At 37.2% G+C, this 23303-nt stretch overlaps 1 protein-coding gene across 1 annotated transcript in view; it reads right to left on the bottom strand.

Annotated features, from left to right (window-relative positions):
* Positions 1-21782, bottom strand: part of RALGDS (ral guanine nucleotide dissociation stimulator) — a 1010677-nt gene extending 988895 nt beyond the window's left edge. The window contains exon 1 of the mRNA XM_044058282.1: positions 21402-21782. Coding sequence (XP_043914217.1) covers positions 21402-21497 — 96 coding nt within the window. The 5' untranslated portion in view covers positions 21498-21782. The remainder of the gene's footprint in view (positions 1-21401) is intronic.
* Positions 21783-23303: the final 1521 nt, after the last annotated feature.

Below are 23303 nucleotides of genomic sequence, written 5' to 3'. Positions count from 1 at the left end.
TCCGAGTAGCTTAGAAAGAGGTGAAAGAATAACAATTGGCTGATAGTTTGTCAGTTCTGTGGAAGGTCCCTCTTTATGAAGTGGGATTACATGGGAAATTTTCCACAGTTGAGACCTTGTTTTTGAGAATGGCTCTGTTTATAAGGATTGATACTGGGAAGGCTATAGATTCGGCTGCAATTTTGAGGTATTCACTGGGTAAGTTATCTACGACAAGTGCTGTAGGTTTTAGTTTCTGTAGTAGTTTTTTTTTTTATAGTGGCTGTAGGAACTGGGGAGAAAGAGATTGAGGCATTGCTAGTTGTAGACTTGGCTGGTTTGGTATCAGGAGTAGGGGTTTGCGCTTTGGAAAGGGCAATTATAGATTCAGTAAAATGTTTGTTAAAAATGGCAGCTATGCTATCGGAATTGTTGTGGATGTTTGGCATTGGTATAGTAGATTTTCCTAGGTGAAGGATTCAGTTTATAGTCGGTCAGAATTTTTGAGGGTGTTTTTGATATGTGTTTTGAATGTTATAATAGAAATGTATTTTACCCTGTTTTCTTTGTTTTTTTTGCCTTATTTCTAAGTTCCTGATACTGTTGTTTAGAAACTACTGTGTTAGTCTTACTCCACAGTACCCCGGCTTCATCTCTAGTTTTTAGAAGGGCCATAGTGTCTCTGCTTAGCCAGAGGGCATAGTTTGATTTTACTCTGATGGTTCTAACAGGGGCATGTGCATTTAATATATCTAAGAAAGATTCATTGCATCATCTAGGTCAAGGTACTTAAGTGTAGTCCAATTGCACCTTTGTAGGTTAGCTAGGAAGTTGTCAAGATTAAAATTATGTTTTTTTCTCAGTTGTTTAAACATAGTAGGTTTTGGTGGGAATATGGGTTGTCATATAAGAAATGTGGGTAGGTGGTCGCTCAGACCATCAGGAAGGCAACCTAATTGGAATGAGCGAGAGGAGTTATTTAATAATATCCAATCCAAGGTGGACTGTTTTTTACTAGCTTTGTCTACTCGGGTAGGTTCTTGAATAGTTTGTGTAAAACTATGCAAGTTCATGTGATGGATGGGGTGACCTGTATCACATACAAACCAGACTAAATTAAAATAAAATCACCCCAATGTGAATGTCTCCTAAGGGGTACAAACCAGACTAAATTAAAATCACCCAGTATGAATGTCTCTTGACTAAGGGTACTACTTGCCCAGTGCAATAGACATTCTATAACTGGGACATTATTTCCAGGTGGGATACAGCTGCCAATTATATTAAGTGTTTTTCTTGAATTTATGGTTAGTGTGGTATAGATGATTTCTGCATTGTCCATTTGTGGAATTTTGCATTCAAGGAAAGTTAAAGTGAGATGGTCTTTAAACAGGACAGCAACTCAATCTCATCTTTTGTTGAGTCTAGCCACCCGTAGTATGGAGTAACCTGGGGGTAGTATTTCATTATCTTTTGTACTTGGTTTTAACCATGTTTCAGTGATTATGATTATGTCTGGGGAGTATGTAGCTACAGTGGCATGGAGGCTGTCCAATGTGTTGGCTATACTTCTAATATTAATGTTCATTAGCAATAGGTCTGATTTTTTCTATTTAGGATTGGATGTGTGGGGGTGTTGAGACTAGAGCGATTAGATGGTTTGGTGTTATCTGAGAGTGATCCAGGGTTTGGGTGGATGTCCAGTAGCCTAGAGGTAATATTGGTAAGTAGTTTCAATCATTTGATAAGCTCATTGTTGAATAACTGAGGATTATAGTGACTGTCTTTAGTAAGTATTAATTTAAATGGAAAATACTGGAGGCTAGTAATATTGACAAGTGTAGGACTGATGATGAGATATGTACATGGAGTAGTATGGTAAGGTGGGTTTGTGGTGTGATGCAAAGTGGGTGTTTGGAATGTGTTGTGGTAATAAGTAGTGAGATGAGATAGTAATATGAGAGTAGTAAGAAGTGATAGGTGAAGTACAAGCATGTTATATGTCTAGGAAGGAGAAACAGGATAACAGGAAGTGGGTCTAATTGGATGGATAGAGTTAGGGAGTGTCAGTGTAGTGCTCAAGTGCAGAAGCACTGGGGCGGGTGGGATATGGGGCAGGGTAGAGGAGTGGAGTGAGCCCAAAGGGTGAATGGAGTGGGCAGAGCAACCGCAGCAGGAGGGATTCCAAAAAGAAAAGAAAAAAACAATCAGGAGCCAGGAAATGTAAGTAAGACAATACACTGTGTTAGAGCTTTTCAGCTTACAGAAACCAAATGTTGCTAGCAAGCTCTTTAAGAATGAGTAGAGCTAAGGGAATTGGGACTGAACTAAAAGTTTGTTTTGGAATAGTTTTAACCTTAGACTCTGGAGCTCACCTGTTTGTATACAGGGGGAATAAGAAACTTGTACAATTAGTAGAGTATGTTCTTACCTAGTGCCTGACTTCATTAAAGGTGGAAAAATCTCCAAGTTGGAAGCCGGATGGAGCTCAATGCAGCTGTGCTCACCTCACAATGATGGTCACAAAGTAAGAGAAATTTGTTAAAAACAATTCAATGACATTCATCCAATAATTAATTCTACGGGAAGGCTTGTGTTTAAAAGTTGAGATTTCCCAGGGCTGATTTGAGCTTTTGCTAGAAATTTGCTTCAAAACCCAAGGTGGGAGGGGGATCCCGAGGCTTGTGGATGGCCCGAGCAAACTGCAAAGAGAAAACATAGACAGAGTGTGAGCAGAAAGTGAATAGTACAGTTCTAGAAGAAATGGAGACAATTAGGAGAGTAGAGGATATTAGTCAGAGCGTGATGGAAAGATTATCAGAAGACAGAGAGTGGGTACAAGAAATGATACAATAAGTAGGTACATAGATAAATGTCTGGGGAAGAGTAAAGAATCACAAAGAATAGGAAACAGTGTCTAGGCAGATTATAATAGACAAATTTAACAATGTACTAAGTCTAATAGGTTAAAGTACCACCAAAGTTAGGTAGAATGTGTAACAAATGCTGTGTTTCTGCTTTTCCAATACCAAAGAAACAACTGTATGTTTCTGCTTACAAATATCAGGTATGTTTCTGCTTACAAAACCAGTTAGAACTGTAGTTAGATGAGATGCAGATTAAAGTTTGCAACAAACACTGTTTCTGCTTTTCAGATACCAAATAAACAAACTGTATGTTTCTCCTTACTAATAGCAGATATGGTTCTGCTAACTAATACAATGGCAACTTTAGTTGGGTAACAAACACTGTTTCTGCTTTTCAAATACCAGATACCAAATAAACAAACTGTATGTTTCTCCTTACTGATAGCAGGTATGTTTCAGCTAACCAATATGAATTAGAACTGTAGTTAGGTAAGATATTGGCTAGAATTTGTAACAAATGCTGTGTTTCTGCTGTTTGTGTACAAAATAAACAGCAACTGTATGTTTCTGCTTACTAATACTAAATGCAGAGTATTTGTACTGGGTCTATAGATAGTATGTATATATATATATATATATATATATATATATATATATATATATATATATATATATATATACTGTGTGTGTGTGTGTAAAATATGGGACTGTGCAGATACAAGTGAACTAACCCTCCTCCCAAAAAAGTGCTTTAAAAGTGTAACAGTGACTTTCATCATTTCACTTTATTTGTGCTTAACTGGATTTGATTTTTAAATTTTCCTACCTTGGGTGATCCCGCCACTGCCAATCAATATGTGATGACCCACCTCTGGGCCAGTAATCAGGGAGTCTCATCCTCACTACTGGCACCTCTGGGTACTGTTCACTGGGAGGATAACAGATACACATACAGGATATCCAGATCCTTAGCCAGCATTCCAAGCCAAGTCCTCCAACACTTTCTCTGTCCAACCAGTGCTTCATGCCCTGCCCAAGTAGCTGACACACACAGTAATTTAGATATGATTTGCACACACACACACACACACACACACACACACACACACACACACACACACACACACACACACACACACACACACACACACACACCTGGGAAAGGCTGGCACAGGTTCAATAGCTATGCCACCTTTTGCCCAGACTATAAAGTAGTTATCAGTGCCACTAGAACTCCTCTCCAGCTACTTTAAGGACCTTAACAAAGGGTGTCACATTTTACTGTGTGATATTAATACTAATACAAATAGTAGTTTGACCAACAGCAATGCTACTAGGAGTGGCCTACACAATGTCACCAAATAAATATGCAAATACTCTCAAAACCTAAATGACTCTACAAAGATCAGCCACAATGAAAGGTTTAAATATATTTAAAAATAAATAATAAAAGAAAAAGACAATACTAATATTTATCCACAATGACGTCAGAGTTCAAAATCACAGAAAATATTTAAAATAACATTGAAGGACATACTCAGACAGATAAAAAAACATAATATCTAAGCTAAGCTTCACTATATTCCTGACTGAATCTAAGAGAATTATACTATTCCCTAATAACTTACTTGTGCAAGACAAGATAAAATACGTGAGCAGTCTCTCTAGTCAAGTCCCAACAGAATACTCTGTCTCACTAACAGACTTCTCAAAATAATATCTAAATATTACTTCAGGGATAGCTTGCAGAATGACATCACTTCTGGTCATCTAACTTCTAGTTCCCATGCAACCCCCCATTTTTGGAAGCTGGCAGGATTTAGCACCTACCTGTAAAAATACACACACAAGGGTTTTGCTCAGATCTGTGGCAGGTGCTGGAAGTTGTAAAACAATTTCATACTTCCACGCTTCCAGAATAGTAGTTAGTTCACCCAAAATACAATGCAGAAAGCTTCCTAGTACAGACATTGTGTCTCTGGCTGCACTGAAACCTGTGAGATAACATCTTTATTGCCTAGCCCATAAAGTGATTTAATTTCAGATATCTTTTAAAGTTTGCTGGACTGAGTTTAACCTCCTGTCTTCCAGTTTTCTCTGCTAAAACATATACATTTACACAGTTGCAATAGTGCATGTACATTTCTGTTCTCTCCAGTAGGGCACACTGTTGATACATTTTAAACACAAGCACTTTACAAATACATTTTAAGCACCAACATCTGTACAAATCAGTTTGATATACACATGACCCACAGTTCTAATACATTTGTAGCACCAGCATCTTGTATAAATCAGTTTGAAATTCACAAATGACATAGAATTATTTACAAAATTCCAGTAAGATGTGCCTGCAGTACCTCCTATAATCACAGTCATCAGTTTTCCCTGTGAAATATGCAGAACAAAGAGATAATTATTTATAGTTAATAGGTACTGGATGTGTGTGTGGGGTGGAGTGCCAGAGTCATCCAGCATAGATGTTTCTGTATCTTGGAGTCTAAGTAGGAGATGGATAATATAAAATGTTTGCATGCATAAGTTGTAACCTGTTTTATGCTCACTTTTACTCATGTTTAGCGGTTTTGATTTTTATTATGCTTGGTGATATTCTTTCATTTTGCACGTTGCGGGTGCTTCACTCTTTTCACTGTTATACAGATGCAGACTACTTCATATAGTGTGTTTTTACATTGGGCTAGTGTGTCAAGTCAAATGTTGCCACTTCTGTCTATACAGAACAACTCTCCTACAGTCTTAAACGGGCGTGCCTGCCTGTGTCAGGTCTTTACACAAGCCATCCAGTTCTTGGCAGGATGTTCTCATCTTCTTTAGCCTCTACAAAATCTGCTTCACCAAACTGTCTTCTCCTTTTTCACTTATGAGGCTGAACCACACTAATCTGTCTCCTTAACCATCTCTGTAAGTAATGCTACTTTGATTCCTGCTGGTATGTCCTCATTTCTTTGCCTGTCCCGCAGTGTTCATGTCATTATCCATCTCAAACACTTCATTTCCAAACTGCCCTGGCTTCACTTCTAAGGTTTCTCAGCAAAGCAGTAATAGTGGTCCCACCACTGTTTTGTATGAGCTGAGCCTGTAACTGGTCATTGTTTAAACAGAGTTCTACTATGGTAAGCACATTTAAATAAATAAAAATATAAAAATGAGTACACCTTACTTTTCAGTTTAATCTCACTATGTTGTTTATATTGCAGCACATTCTGGGTACAAAGCTTTTTGCACTGATGAAAACCACCAGAAAGCCCGACATCCAGGTTTGTGAGCATGTGTACGCAACCAGGCAATAAAATATTTTGAGTTCTTTGTTTAGACACAGTGCAAGTTTAATCAAATTGAAGAAACTTATTTTTTAAAGGTAACAGTCATTGCATACTTTCAAGTACATTTCTAGTACATTTCCATTGGTATACGTGTTCATTCATTTAAGAATGCATGACTTAAAAGTAAAAAAAGAAAAATGAGTCATGGCCTGTTGTTAATTAGTTCAATTCTTTAAGACTGCTTTTGTGAAATGCGTCTTACTCCTACACTGTTTTCCTGTTTGGGGTTTATCAGGTATGTATTTGTGTGCCAGTACCTTATCAGGTGTGTATTTGTGTGCCAGTAACATGAAGGCACAATGGTTACGTTGTTAAGATCTTTGCCTCAAAGACACAAGGTCTGAGTTTGACTTCTTGTCACTTTCTATGTGAAGTTTGCATGTTCTTTCTCCCTGTTTGTGTGGGGCTTCCTCCCCCTCATAAAAATATGCTGAGTGGTTTCACTTAAAGGATATTCAAATGTTTCAGTGGCAATAATTTGCCTTCAGAAGGAAACTGTTCTACCTCACTATATTTGCAAAATTCGAGTCAGTGTTGCCATCCTTACAAAAAGGCATTTTTGCAGTATTTGTCACTGCATCTTCCAACAGGCAAGGGAGAGCAGCAAAGACCACAACAAAACATTAGAATTCAAGTCCGTTACTCATAAAACTGACAGACATCTTTTAAAAATGCTGTCTTCCTCCCCACTAAACCATCAAACTTACCCCTCTGTCCCATTAGACACGTTCAGTCTAAGTGTCCTGTCAGGTTATAGCAATTCACAGCAACAGGTAAAAGGCAAGTTCTAATGAGTTTTTCACTTAGGTGAAACTGTTTTTTTTATTTTTTTATGCACATAACCACCCCTTATAAATCTTAGCAAAAAATTGTGGGTGCAGACTGTAGCACGTAGTATGTGGGAAGATGAACTTCTTACACGTGTCTGCACTTAATTAGTCGTTTTGTCCCCCAAGGAAGCAGATGCTTCCTACAAGTTTATATAACCTTCACTAGAGAATCACACAGTGGTACACACATACACACACACACTTTCACCTGGATAGGTAAGCTGATAAGTGCCCCTGTTTTAACAGTCCCCCTGTTAGTTTCTCCCTCCCCCTTACCTGAGCCACTAATCATATATCATATCTGGGACAGCTAGGCCATAGGTTCCACCTTCAACTAAATCAACTTGGACTAGTGGACAACTTTAACATGGACTGGAAAGACACACTGTACCACATCAACATGACTGTATAACTCTTCAAACTTATACAGACTGTATCACAACCAGCTAGAATCAATCCCATTTCAGAAAGGTATACTGTTTTAACTGAGAACGTTGTGCTGACACACAGACATTAACTCTTTAGGAATCTTATATTTTTCACTTAGTTACAATATGTGCACATTTAGCATATGGAGCATACCAGCTGCTGTAACCAATATTTACTTAGCACAAAACGTACTTATAACTTCATCATCAATTTCTGCTATGAATATCTGATAACTAGCAAATAAAAATGTGACAATGGTCAATGCAGGTTTGCTACTACCACTTCTCCAGCTAATTACTCAAAATGGATACAAATGGATACATATCTGCCACCTTGTAAATATGACTAGTTACTGGTTACAGTGTATCTACATGTGTATTTATATTTATATATACATACATTGCGCAGACTGTATAAAGCAAAAGTGAGTATAATGGTGTTTAAAAAGATTTTGCTGCAACCATTGTTGCTGTATAAATGAATCCATTTATTTTATTTATTGTTTCTTCATCTAATTATTCAAAATTGATACAATTTGTCACACTGGATTCAGAATTACTGTTACATGCTAATTAACATTAGAATTATATAGTTAACTTCACATGTAGAAGTTTCACTACTATTTAAGAAAGTATGGACATTTAATGTGTTACTATTTCAGAGAGCTGGAAATGCAAATGAATACCTCGCTATAATCAAATTTTAATTATTACACAAAAGCTTGTGAATATGGATCTCTTATACACAACAGGCTCACAGATTGTATTAATATTCTTATTGACATTTTATAAACATGAATAAACATGTTAATGTAATACAATAAATACCACTGATGCACTATCTATTCTGCCCTCATACCAATAAATGTTATCTTCCAATTGTCAATGAAGATGTTGGTATCACTAACCAACTAACTATTTGTAAACAATTTACAAGGCTAATAACAATTCTTCTTATGCAGGGGACATGAGTCCAAATCTGGACCTGGTATTTCCCTATTTTACAACAAAAATATATTAAAACAATATGCCAGAATGTGGTAAGTTTAATCAATATGTTTGATTTTTTAGAAGCATGGATACCTTCATAGTATCCAGGCACTATTGTTATTTAAAAAAACTGGCTCGGACTGTGCAGTTTAATGTTAACCAATACATCACCTCCAACTATAGCATGCATCAAAGTATGAGGCATAGCAAATACAGAGGGAGAACACCTCTATTGCTCAATAAAAGTACCATTCCTTCTGATCTACTGTACATAAAAGTATCCTTTCTTCAGTGGGTACAATCTGTCTGGAAGGATAGTCCAAAGGCATATCAGTACCACAGATATATGGACAGAGTAAAAAGGGAGCCAAGATATTGTGAACAGTTATTGAACAGCAGCAAGATAAAAGATTGACAAAAAGGCAAACATAATTTTCACTTGGATAAAAGAGATTGTCTGGATTATCTACGGTTAACATCAGAATTATGAGATAGGAAAAGTAAAAGCCATATTGATGAGAAAAAATGTAAAGATGGCAGATATTCTATTAAAGAAAAGAGAGGGTGTTAAAATGCAAGTGGAATTATTGGTACGATATGTAAGGTAATAAATGAGGGAGGAGAAACCTTGGCTAGGATAATATCAAAGACTTGGATTAATAAGATCTCATGAGTTATTCAGACCGATGAATGGACTAAAACAGCTCTAGCCTGAGATAATGCCAATAAAGCTAGGAGGTTCGCAATCCTTGCATGGATATGCCAAGTGAATGCAGTAAAATGTTCCCACAAGTTTCAAATCAATGCTGGAAATGTGATGAGGAACTTGAAAGGATATGGGAGCATATATTCTGGGAGTGTGAAAGGTTAGATTAATTTAAGCAGCAACTGAAGAAACAGTTTCATAAGAAATGGAGTAGGGACAATGAAACAGAGTAAGGAAGTGTCCTTCAAAATTGGAACAGAAAAGGGAAAATCAAATATGGGAACCACTTATATGCCTTACTTGTGATAGCTGTGTAAAAGGCAAATACAAGGCTGTGAAAAACGAGGGAAGCTCTGAAAATAAATGATGTATGATCAATGATGAATGAAACTAAAGAGCTAGAACTATTCAGAAATAAACAGTAACCAGGGAGGTAGAGGCCCTACAAAAGTGGGGTAAATGTGATGCACAGAAAGGGGGAGACAGTCAACCTAAAAGAGATCAATGTGGCTGTTACTAAGTCTGCAGGGAGAATAAAGAAAAACTGACAGTCTTAAGGCAACAGGAGACTATGGCTGAACAGATGAGAATAACAGAGGATAATTAAACTAAATTAAATTAAATTAGAGACTAGTTAAAAGGCATCTGCCAGCTAACCTTCCATCCACCTTCGACTCTCTACAGTTCACTTATCGGGCTAACAGATCCACTGCAGATGCTATTTCAACGGCACTCCACCTATCACTTGATCATCTGAAGGGAAGAAACAACTATGTCAGGCTGTTGTTTATTAACTTCAGCTCAGCATTCAATACATTGGTTCCTATGCAGCTTGATGACAAGCTTGTACATCTTGGACTTAGCAAGCTCATGTGTAACTGGATCCTCAACTTCCTAACGAACAGACCACAGAAAACATGTGCGGGCAACACCTCAGGATGCATAATACTCAATACCAGTCTTCCTCAGGGTTGTGTGCTAAGCCCTCTGTTGTTCACCATCCTCACCCATGACTGTTCTGAAAAATACACCACCAATCATATCATTAAGTTTGCAGATGATACTACGGTCATGGGCCTCATCAAAGGGGAGGATGAAAGAGCTTATAGAGACGAGGTCTGCTCATTGATTGACTGGTGTGCTAATAACAACCTTGACCTGAATGTCAAGAAAACAAAAGAGATGATTATAGACTTCAGGAAAAGGTCAACACACTCACCACTCATGATAAATGGTGAAGAGGTGGAAAAGGTCAAATCTACAAAGTTTTTGGGGATGCATACTTCGAGGATCTCTCTTGGACTGTGAACAATGAACAGTTGGTCAAAAAAGCACACCATTTCCACTTGATCAAAAGGCTCAAAAAAGCAAAGCTCCCACCCACTGTTCTCAACACATTCTACAGAGGAGCAGATGAGAGCATCTCACTATTAGCTTCACAGTTTGGTTTGGGAATAGTACAATAAGAGAAAGAAAGAAGCTACAGAGAGTGGTGCGAGTTGCAGAAAAAATTATGGTCACAAACTTACCATCAATCCAAGTCCTCTTCACAGCAAGAAGCATTAAATGTGCATCCAAAATAATTTGTGACCCCTCTCACCCTGCACACAGCTGGTTTACACAACCATCTTTGGGCAAGAGATATCAGAGTATCCACTGCAGGCTCACCAGATACTTAAACAGCTTCTACTCAACAGTCAGTAATCATTCACAATAGCTAAGGGAAGAGTTCAGCTGAAAAGTGTGCAATATCTATTTTTTATTCTTTGATATAGCAATATATTTTCTTATTCATGTGGAATTGCCTGCTGTTTGTCTGATGCAGATGAACAAAGGAGGACAATCTTAACATGTGCAATCCTACTCTGCCATGCTGCTATGTACAGTACTCTTCTTATGACTGTCTGGGGGGCGTGTGTGTGTTTTTGCTGTTATTATTGATTTATTTATCCTTTTGTGGGTCTTGTATTGAATATATTTTTAAATTGAAATGTTATACTTTTGTTCTTGTTATTCTTGCTTCCTTTGTACTCCCTGGTGACTTAATGCTCGGAATTTCATTTAGGCTGCACTTGTGTATTCCTAAATGGCAATAAAGTTTACTTTGACTTTGACTTTGTAATTGGACTGTAAAGCTTTTCATATCTGTATAATTTTTAATTGTGGGAACTGACCTAATGTATGAAAACTCTTGACTGAATAAGATAATAAAGAGTGCAGTTAAAGACAGCCACTGAAGAAATGAGACATAAAACTAAAGTTTTAATTTGACAAGAAGTTGGACAATAAAGTTATTTGATCATCAATAAAATATATTTCTTCCAGTCTCCTTACTACTTCTCCAACCATGCAGTTAATGGCTCTAAGTGTATTATACGCACTTGCTTCATAGGCACTGTGATGACCCTCCACTTCACCAGTAATCAGGGAACCTCAGTCCTCACCACTGACAATAGGGGTAGATGTTCACTGACAGAATGACAGGTATATACACACACAGTATTTCCAGATGTAGCTCTCTGCATCAAGTGCAATTTCCCTTAAGAGCACACAGAGACCGCAGTCAGTCCAGGGCTGGTTCCTCTTTCACCAGATCCCCATAAGACTCCCCACTAACACAGCTATAGAGTTGAGATCTCAGCTGACTGTCCAAGCCAAGACTTCCAGCACCCTCTCTGTCCAAGCAGTGCTTCATGTCCCTGCCCAAGTAGCTGACACACACTCTTTGAGATTTGATTTATACACACACATAGGCACACACACCCACACCCACTCACACACACACACACACACACACACACACACACACACACACACACACACACACACACACACACACACACATATATATACACACAAGCACCTGGGAAAGGCTGCTACAGCTTTACTAGCTATGCCCCCTACTGCCCAGACTATAAGGTAGTTATGACTCCCACGTGAGGCTCCTGCCAACTACTTAAGGCTCTTCCAAGGGTACCCAATATACTGAGTGAAATTAATATTAATTCAAATGGTAGCTTGACCAAGAGCAAGGCTATTAGGAGTGGTCCACACAGTGTCACCAAATAAGTATACAAGTATTCTCAGAACTTAAATATCTCTACAAAGATCAGCCACAATGAAATGTTTAAATATATTTAATAATAAATAATAAAATAACAAGACAAAACTAAATATCAATTCACAGCAACATCAGAGTTCAAAATCACAGTAAATATTTAAAACAACATTGAAGGACAGGCTCAGAAAAATAAAGAAAAACAATATCTATATTAAGCTCCACTATATTCCTGACTATATCTAAGAGAGTTACTATACCTAGTAACTTATTTAATAGAGCAAGGCAGATGATGTGGTGAATGGTTCTTCTTGTTGTCCGTTGCAAGACAGAATACAGAATGCTCTGTCTCACTAAGAGACTTCTCAAAATAATATCTAAAATATTGCTGCTGGGATAGCTTGCAGAATGACATTATTTCTGGTCATCTGACCTGTAGCTCTCATGCAAACGTCCCATTGCTGGCAATTGCCAATATTTAGTATCTACATATGAAAATACACACACAAGGACTTTTGCTCAGATGTTTGGAAGGTGCTCGAAGTCATAAAACAATTGCATACTTCTATGTTTCCCGAGTAGTGATTAGCTCAACCCAAAGATAATACAGAAAGCTTCCTAGTACATACTTTGTGTCTCTGGCTGCATTAAAACCTGTGAGATAGCATCTTTATGGCCTAGCCTATAAAGTGGTTTAATTTCAGATATTTTTATAAAGTTTGCTGGACTAAGGTTAACCCTCCAGTTTCCTCTGTTAAAACATATACATTTAAACAGTTACAATAGTGCATGTACATTTCTGTTCTCTCCAGTAAGGCACACTGTGCATAAATTTCAAACACAAGCACTTTACAAATACCCTTTCAACACAAAAGCCTGTACAAATCAGTTTGATATACATATCACATACAATTCTAATACATTTGTAACACCAGCATGTTATATAAATTAGTCTGATATTCACAAATTACATATAATTATTTACAAAATTCCAGCTAGCTGTGTTGGCAATAGCTCCTTTCATCACAGGCATGTCATATACACCTCTGCCCTTGGAAGCCACCCCCCTTTGAATATTAAAATCAGTGAAACTTCTGTGAAACTTCTGTGAACCTCCCTTATGTTCACAAAAATCATTACATTATTTTAGGTACTTACTAAAATGTTATTTATTTATTTATCTGACATTTGTTTACTCGGATAGTCCAGCTGGATCAACAGAATCCATTTTCAATGGAGGCCTTGGGAGAAAAGCTCTGCATACAGATACTAAAACATTTCAAAAACATACTTACATACAGAAATTGCATTAACATATTCCACATACAGAAATTAAGACTTAGAACATTGACATAGCAATATGGATTATTACAATAACTTCATTATAAGATCATGACAAATAACCGAACATGTAACTTGTAACATGTGGAACACGGTTCCATGCCTGTAAAGTTCACTTTCGTCGATAACTACAAGGGGACCATGGTCATAATCTCCTTTACTCATCTAAATAACCTTACTGGTAATCACTCCATTATTAACTGGATGGTAACCATTTCTCCAAGAAATTTCTTTGCATCCAGATTGCTCATTTTGTATGTGACCATGATGCACTAATTTGTACTTTCTCTATACATAATAGAATCTATCATGGAAAATGATTAACCATTCATCCTATCAATAAAATTCTGAAATAAAATGTGGTAAACATCAGCTAGACTCTGGTGATACTGTAAACATCAGCAAGACTCTGGTGATACTGTAAACATCAGCTAGACTCTGGTGATATTGTAAACATCAGCTAGACTCTGGTGATACTGTAAACATCAGCTAGACTCTGGTGATACTGTAAACATCAGCTAGACTCTGGTGATATTGTAAACATCAGCTAGACTCTGGTGATATTGTAAACATCAGCGAGACTCTGGTAATATTGTAATAAGTGTGTAAAACAACATTTTTTTAAATATTCTTTTCATGCTGCAGAATAAATATTTCCTATGGATGAAAATGAGAAATATGGAACACTCTAATCTTCACACTCTGTTTCAGTCCAGAACTCAGACTTTAACAGAAAAAAGGCGATTAACCCTGATACAAGTGCAAAGTCAATAATAATTCAAACCTGCAAATACAAACGATCCTTCAGAAATTCTTGCAAAAATCATCTACATTAAACTCTCTTAAAGCACCATTAACCTGTTATGGAAAGAATTAGAATTTATAACAACTAATGCTAGTCCAAACCAAACTTGGATCTCTTCCTCCACTTACACCTAAACCAATCAGCTGCAAGTCAACATTAAACAGGTGACACACTTTGCCAACATTGCCTCAAACCTGCAGCCATCACCATGCTCCAGAAATGAGCTCTAATACCATCCTTTGAACAATGTGTGAGCTCTAATACCATCCTTTGAACAATGCGTGAGCTCTAATACCATCCTTTGAACAATGCGTGAGCTCTAACACCATGCTTTGAACAATGCATGAGCTCTAATACCATCCTTTGAACAATGCGTGAGCTCTAATACCATCCTTTGAACAATGAGTCAACTTTCTTTCAGTGCTGTCCCATCCAGATAACAACAATAAGCAAATGGTTAAACACTATTCAGCCCCACAAACATCCTGGAACAAGTGGTCTGTACCTACAATTGTGACATATTTAATACCTACATTACTTTACCTTTATAGTCCATCATACATGCGTCCTTAGTAGCGAGCACTTGCCAGGTCTATGGGAACACTCAACAATCACCCCAATATACATGCTCTGTAACTCCATCGCCCATGACTACTAAATTCTGTTATCTATGGTAGCTACTTCTTTAACATTCAAGAAAATCATATCTTGATCAAAACAATCCTCTTTCACTGAACCTTTTGAAAAGAACATAGTACCTTTAGTGCTCTTCTCATGTTCACAGGTAACAGCTTCACAAACATGGTGTTAGACAATTCTACAGAAACCATTTTTATAAGTCTGGCAAAGGTATTTGATAGAATATTCCATGACAAATAACAACAAATCCAAGCATATTTCAGACTGACTACACCTCTGTGTTTGTACCAACATCTACAAGGCTAGATAATATGAATAAATGTATACACCACCGTGGCTCTATTTTCATCTGTGGGAGTCTAGCAAGACTGTACACTTTGGCCTATACTCTTCTCTCATTACATAATAACATTTTCAATAATCTGTCATCAAACAAGTGTTATCCTTATACCCATAGCTCTCAAGTTGCACACACCAAAAATATGGACAAAGACTCTTGAAAGGTAGGTTCATCTGGTCAAAAAACAGGACATCTAATTAGCATAACACTTGCATATACAGTCTATTACTCCACCCACTTCCAGTAGGATTGTGGGATATCCCCAATCACAAACACACATTTCTAAAATAAGGATGCCAAATTGATACAAAATATAAGTATATTTACTGTGATTCAGATGACATGATACTATCACAGAATAATTATTTATAGCTGCTCAATCATTTGTACACCTTGAGGGAGTGTTATTCATAGGAATTATGCAAATAAGCATATATTTTCATACTGCTGTATATATCTGAATAAACAAGCACTCAAAGGAATTTCCTGATGTTATGTGAAAGCTCATGACTGGCCGAACAAAAGTGATGAGATGGTATATATCTAGGTTGTACGATTTCCTAAGTATGAAAAATATAATTCTGGGTTTATGTGCATTATAATATCTTACAGTATCGCTGTAATAACTGCTATTCCCTAACTTGTTATAATAAAACATTTCTTTAAAAGGAGTCTGAATACCCACTGTTTAAACGTATTTATTTTGTATTTGTTTATTTGATTTTGTTGATGGGAATTTCCAACTGGGAATTTCCCATTTTCATCAGAGGCAGGAGGAATCGCCAACAAAGTTAAAATTTTGTACAATTATGATGAGATGAAGAAAAGCTAACATATTGTATACATAAACATTAAACCATTTGAAATGTTGGGACCCACTACAGTGAGTCCGTAAATGCAGACTAAGAATGATTGAAAAATCGGACTTGCATTCATTAAGTTGGAGATGCTATTTTTCTAAATATTCCCTTTCCTCCAAGGTATGGAAATCCCAGAATTGGTATATATATATATATATATATATATATATATATATATATATATATATATATATATATATCTCGTTTACTATGAAAATGTCGAATGCAAAATGGTCGAACATGAATTGGTTGAAATCACTATCTGCAGGAATTAAAAAATTGAAACTGTTTTAGTCGAAACTCATAATGTCGAATTGCCCATTTTCCCACTGTAGTGCGATCTCAGAGTTGGTATATATAAGTATGGGGGGTGCGGGGGTCACAGCCCCCCGCATGGGGGGTGCAGGGGGGTGTAGCCCCCCTGCAAAATAGTAGAGATGGGCTAACTGTGTTGTCAATTAAATGATTTTCGACATTTTTCACTTTCAATGTTTTGACTTTTCAACATTATATTTCGGCCCAATGACCATTACACCTTATTGCATTCGACATTTTCATAGTAAACATATATATATATATATATATATATATATATATATATATATATATATATATATGTTCAGGGGTTGCCCCCCCCCCACAAAAAAAGAAGTTTAAAGGAGAAGAGTGATTTTCAAGATTCGTTATTCTCTTGTGTTTTCAGCCCTTTCTTTTTTTCAGCTTCTCAGCACTCAGTAACTCAGTATTTCAAGTACTAACATTTCAGTAGGGAGCCTAAATTACAATTTGGAGCAATTAATATGACAGAAAGAAAAAGGTAAGCTCACGCACACTTAAAGCAATCAAATAGCAGTCTGGTAAGATGGGCACTGTTCTAGTTAACATAATTTAATATTGTTGTAACATCAATTCTGATGCAGACTAAAACACATTTTTGGAAGTAAAGAAACATCTACATACAAGGCTTTGACAGCTTAACACAGAATACTATGTTACAAAAAGTATTTTTTGTGCAGCTGTTATATGGTGAGACAATGTGAGGACAGGGACTTTAAGCCAATGAAGTACGTTGATATAGGTAAAGTGAAACTGCCTCAAATTAAGGGCAAGTAGGTTTACTTGGTTAACCGGATGGAAAAAGAAAAATAAGCAAGTAGGAGATGCAGAGAGAAGACATGGGACAAATTATCACGGAGCTGAAGAAGAACATGGATAGGTGTCTTTTTCATATCATTAAGTTGGATTTTGAAATGAACTATTTTTTCTTGTTGTTTTAATTGTACTGGAATGGAATTCCAGGTTTTGGAAACAGAAGGAAAGTAGACGGATTTACCAGCATTACTGTTAGACTTTGTGACTGTCAGGTAGGATTTGGTATTGGGCCTCAAGTCCCTACCAGGGGAGTATTGTTCCAAGGCATTTGGGGAATAAATGAAGTAATGGACAGTGAGTAGTTGAGAGCAGATTAAATATTTAGGGAGCTCTGTCCAGCTTGCTTTTACAGGTAAACAGTGAGGTGCTCTATGGGGAACATCAGCAGAGTATTTGGCTGTTTTTTATAGCAGGTATCTCATTTTGCTGTAAAGGTGGCATTCAGGTTTGTTACAACAGGTGATGCACACAGAACTGAAGGAAGCAAAAAGGTAGACGCCAAAGCTGTAGCTGTGAGTGACTGTTTATTTCTATATTGTGAGCTCAGTTTTTGGTGTGTTTTATTATGGGCTGAAGAATATGGTGATCAGATCTGAGCTTGTCATCAATTATTACTCCTAGAAGTGAAGTTTGGTTTACTGTATTACTTTTAGAGTCATTTGCGGAGGTTATGTTGAATTTTGTCATTTTGTTATATATTTGAGACTGAATAAGATTTGTTTCTTTCTTTTTTGGGGGGGATTTTTGGATTTAGGAGGAGGTGAGCACTGGCAAGCCATTTTTTGTAGAGAAGGGGCTGAGCAGTCTAAGGAAGCACCATCCACATAACTCTGCTATGGCAGCAGGTGGAGAGGCAGAGTGAAGATTTTTGATAAAGATTGTAAATAAGATGGGGACAAAGACTGAACCAGTCAGACACCAAGAGAGACAAGTTAAAAGGAGGAATAGGCTTGTTGCCATTTATATTCTTGTTGTCTGTGTAACAGGTAACTATGGAACCAGGAGACATGAGTGGGAAATGCCAAGTGAGATACAGTATGGGAATATTTGGAGAGATCTAGAAAGAGAGAGGAAGATAGTTGCCTTTATTCCTGTTGTGATTGATGATGTTGGTGAAATTTCGACAGGCTGTTACAGTGTTACAGAATGGTCTGTAACCATGCTGGGTTTTTGTGAGGTGGTTATTGCTAGTGAAATTGTTCACAAGTTGTGTTTAAATGCATTTTGCAACGATTTTAGATAAGGGTGACAGGATGGCGATTGGTCTGTAATTGGTACATTGCAGATGGATGATGAAGGATTTTTTCCAAATGAGTGGACGGCTGCATACTGCATTCTTAAGTAGAAAGCTCCTACAAGCAAAAGCACCAAAGACATGCACACACACACACACACACACACACACACACACACACACACACACACACACACACACACACACACACACACACACACACAGACACACGCACATATCATAGAAACAACATATCAGTATAAAAATACAATTTTATATATGACTTCTATGACTTTTTCTTACATATACAAAGTCTAAAATCAATACTTCCAATGCCAAACATCCTCACTTGATTTGTGTGCGTGTGTGTGTGTGTGTTTGTGTGTGTATATGTAAACGTATGTGTGTGTGTGTGTGTGTGTGTGTGTGTGTGTGTGTGTGTGTGTATGTAAATGTATGTGTCTATGTGTGTGTGTGTGTGTGTGTGTGTGTGTGTGTGTGTGTGTGTATAAACGTATGTGTCTATGTGTGTGTGTAAACATATACATATGTATGTGTGTGTGTGTGTGTGTGTGTGTGTGTGTGTGTGTGTGTGTGTGTGTGTGTGTGTGTGTATGTGTTACTGTATTGCCCCTCGGCCCTCGGCTGTATGCAAGGTGAAAAAAACTGCTCTGGCTTAAAGTTGTTGCAGGTGAAAAAAAAAAGACCACAACATAGAAATTTAAAAGCACCACTCAGTACTTTGTGGCAGCCTGTTATTTTCTGAAAAAAAATGGGACACTTAAGAGGTATGTCTATATCAAAGGCATGCACACATATAACAGATAGCACAGGATGTGATATCACACAGACTTCCAGAGCTTTATTTTTTCAGAAATTTGTTGTTAAAAATTTCATTAATATACATTGGTTTGCCTTCAAAATGCAGGCATACCTGAGCAAGACTACAGAACTATTAATATGAAAGCAACTGTAAATAAAATACAAGCCTGAGTATAGTTTACAGGAAATGAAAAAAAATGACAAATGATTTGCCACATTATATAACCAGCCAGCTGCATTGTGTAGTCAGCATAAAGAAGGAAGCTGGGGCTCCCCCACCCACTCCACAGATTAAAGGCTGAAACGAGGGATGCATCTCAATGTAAATGCCATGCTTCCTTTTAGGACATTGAACATATTCCATGCTCTAACCTGGCAGAGGAACCATGGGATAGAGCAGTTTATCTAGACTTTCACATGTTATGCTTTGCAACTTACATTGTAAATCTTAATTGTTATTGTCATCACTGTTGCATCCAAGGATGCACATGAATGTGCATACACTAAAAAATCTCAGGGTTCTTAGTTGTTCCAGTACAACATTCACTGTACTCTTTCCCTGAAATAAATCTTACTTAGATGATCAGTTGCTCACAGAGACTTTCAGTCCATGAAATGCTATGAGATTTTGTGTGTGTGTGTGTGTGTGTGTGTGTGTGTGTGTGTGTGTGTGTGTGTGTGTGTGTGTGTATGTGTGTGTGTGTGTGTGTGTGTGTGTGTGTAAGGGGTGGGGAAACAAGGGTGTTTGTGTGTGTGGGGTATGTGTGTATGTGTGTATGTGTGAGTGAGGAGGGGTATGAGTGTGTGTGTGTGTGTGGGGGGGGTATCTGTATGTACATATGTGTGTGGGAGGGTATGTGTGTGTGAGGGATGGGGAAAGCAGGGTATGTGTGGGGGAGCTATGTGTGTGTTTGGGGGTATGTGTATGTGTGTGTGTTTGTGTGTGTGTTTGGGGGTAGGTGTGTGGAGGGTTATGTGTGTATGTGGGGGTATATGTGTGCGTGGGATATGTGTGTATATGTGTATATATGTGTGTGGGGGTAGAATGTGTGTACGTACTTATGTGTGTGTGTGTGTGTGTGTGTGTGTGTGTGTGTGTGTGTGTGTGTGTGTGTGTGTGTGTGTGTGTGTATGTGTGGTACTTTCCCAAATCCTTACTTATTTGCTGCCTACCACATTGAACTTGGATGAGCTGCTTGCATATTTGTGAATTCATGAAGATGTCACACCTGTAGACAATGACATCCACACACTAACTTTGTACCAATCTCAAACAGTAGTACATGAACTCAGCTCATAATATTACAAGTCTAAAATGTAACTGTGCATTGCTAGATTAGCTATCATAGACACACATTACCTACCATATGTAACGGAAAAGGCTTTAACAGCTTTAAAGGACAGTACTTGCTACCTAAGGACGTAGCTGTGTTTTAACAAAGACCCCTAGTAGTGTCTCTTAAGACACATTTGACAGCATCATTGGATTTCTGAAAAAGATTGAAGGTTTATGGTACTTTATAATGTTGCAAGAGTTAATAAGAATTATAAAGTTCCCCTCAATAGAAATTCTGTTTACTACAGCAAACCCATTTCTTTTTGGCTAACAGACAAAAAAAATGCATCAGTATTCTTTGTTCCACTACGACAAGATACACAACATTCATACAAATGAGGCAAAATGACATTCCTCTCTGGAAACTGTCTAAACTATCAAACATTACCCTGCAAACAGTTAGCAACTGTCACATCTTACTACATGATTTCCATAGTCATAGTACAGATGGAGTAAAAAAGAATGAGTTAAGCATTGATTGGCTGCCTTCCAGTTGTAGCAGTTCAATTACTTTGTTGATTGGGTTAAAAGCTCTTCATCATGTAAGAGAGTTACTGTTATTTACTTTAGTTTCTGTCATATTTTAAATTTCACATTCACCATCACAGAACAAGCTGCCACATAGTTGCAAATATCTGTATACAGATGGGAAAAAAGTTGAGTTGCTTACCGTATCATCTAGCATTAGGACAGGAAAATCCAAGAAACACATTTTTACTGGTTGCATCAGAGCTTTCTGAAAACTGGACCAAGATTTGGCCTCCATTTCTGAGGCTTGTCTCCAACGTTAGTGCTTGTGCTGTTTTCCCTTTAAAAGCCTGCGAAAAGCATATGCCAGTTTAAAATAATATATAAATCGCAGCATCATAAAAAAGCCACTTTCCCCATCTCTGTCAGTGTGAAACATGTGCCATTTACAGGTGGGGTCCTCCCACCTCACCTTCCTTTCTTCTCGTTGGTTTCCAGAAGGCTTGAAGTGGTGTATAAAAATGATTTCCCATGAATGAGTTACATGAGGATACGACAGCCCTTGGAGTTGGACACAGTCTTCTTCAGCATGCTACAGCACGTTAGCAAAATCTGCATTCACTCGCACACACATCGCTGTCTCTTCCTCCCTCTTTTTTTTTCCTTCTGCAGACTGTTGCCTCATAAGAATGCATAACAGAACCCAAACACTGTATTGTTCCTAGGTTACTCTAGCCTGAATCTTACTGCAGGAGACCATTTTTATCTAGCTAAATCATACACATTCATGTTGCTGTTTTTTTTTCATAGCTGCAACGTGGAAAAGAATTAAGGTTTCAGTGCATGCCATAAAAATAGCTGTTACTACAAGGATATATGAATATACTATTTGGTCTCCTTTCTGATTTTGTAAAATTACAGCAGTGAAAAATGTTTGTATGGTCACACAAACATAGATTCCAAATCAGTTCAGGTGTATTACTTAATATGACAGGGTTAGTTGTAAGCAAACAGGTCAGTTGATTTAATTATTTTCTGAGGGAGAAGCTAAACTGTACTGCTTTTCCTAAGGGTTCTAATCCAGTCTGGGCAGCCTGTAGGATGTTTCTTGACAAATGTAATTATCTGTGGCTGTTGCTACATTGAGTATGACACTCCAAAGGTCTAGTTTGCAGTTTTGCACAGGGAATCGCTGAGTAAACCTGAATAATTCAAATGGCCTTCATGTGCTTTAAAGTTCCAAAATGAAACACCAAGCAAAAGAAACAGGACCTGACTGTAACCAAGGTACTTAACTTCAGGCATCCCTCTTTAAAGGTGTTACAAAACAAAACAAAGTGACAGTCTGGGTAGAGAGTCATCTGTTGGCAGATGCGTCACCAGTGAGATTTCACCCCTGTTTCTTACTTGTGAGCATCTTTTTTTCCCCATTAACTTGTCCCCTAAAATACCAGACTGTTGAAATCTTACACATTTCTGTTAGCATCTGGTATGAATTATAGTCTTGATTCCTGTAAGTCAGCTGAATAATTGGCAAGTTCTACTCTTCCTGCTTTTGGCAAACAAAATATTTTTATAGCTCATTCCATTATTATATAATAGATAAATATATCAGCATTCTTTCCACTAGACAAGAAGAGAATTAGTTACAATAATATGCTAGCCACTTGTCCGTGTGTATATGTGTATATATATATATATATATATATATATATATATATATATATATATATAGCTATATGTTTGACTGTGCACATATATATATATATAAATATATATATATATATATATATATATATATATATATATATATATATAGATGTAGATATATACACACTAGCACTGAATGTCCAATGGTAAAGACAAGTTCATTCCAGTTCTGCAGAAAATGTACAATTACAAAAAAGTTAAGAATTGCACAGATTTACTTATTTAATTACTCATTTTTACAGATATAACAGTGCAACAACAACGCAATACCATATGTCTAGTAAAGGATTATTAGTCCTATTTCTAAAATTCACTAGACAAGAACATTACAAGGTTATAGAGTTTTATCAGGTTTTGAACCTATGTAGTTGATGCTAGAAACGTTTGAGCTTAC

This window comes from Protopterus annectens, chromosome 16.part0 (assembly GCF_019279795.1).
Source record: "Protopterus annectens isolate FY-2018-M chromosome 16.part0, PAN1.0, whole genome shotgun sequence".
NCBI classification, from domain to species: Eukaryota; Metazoa; Chordata; order Ceratodontiformes; family Protopteridae; genus Protopterus; species Protopterus annectens.
The sequence above is the reverse complement of the archived record's forward strand: the minus strand, read 5'-3'. Positions and strand labels throughout refer to the sequence as shown.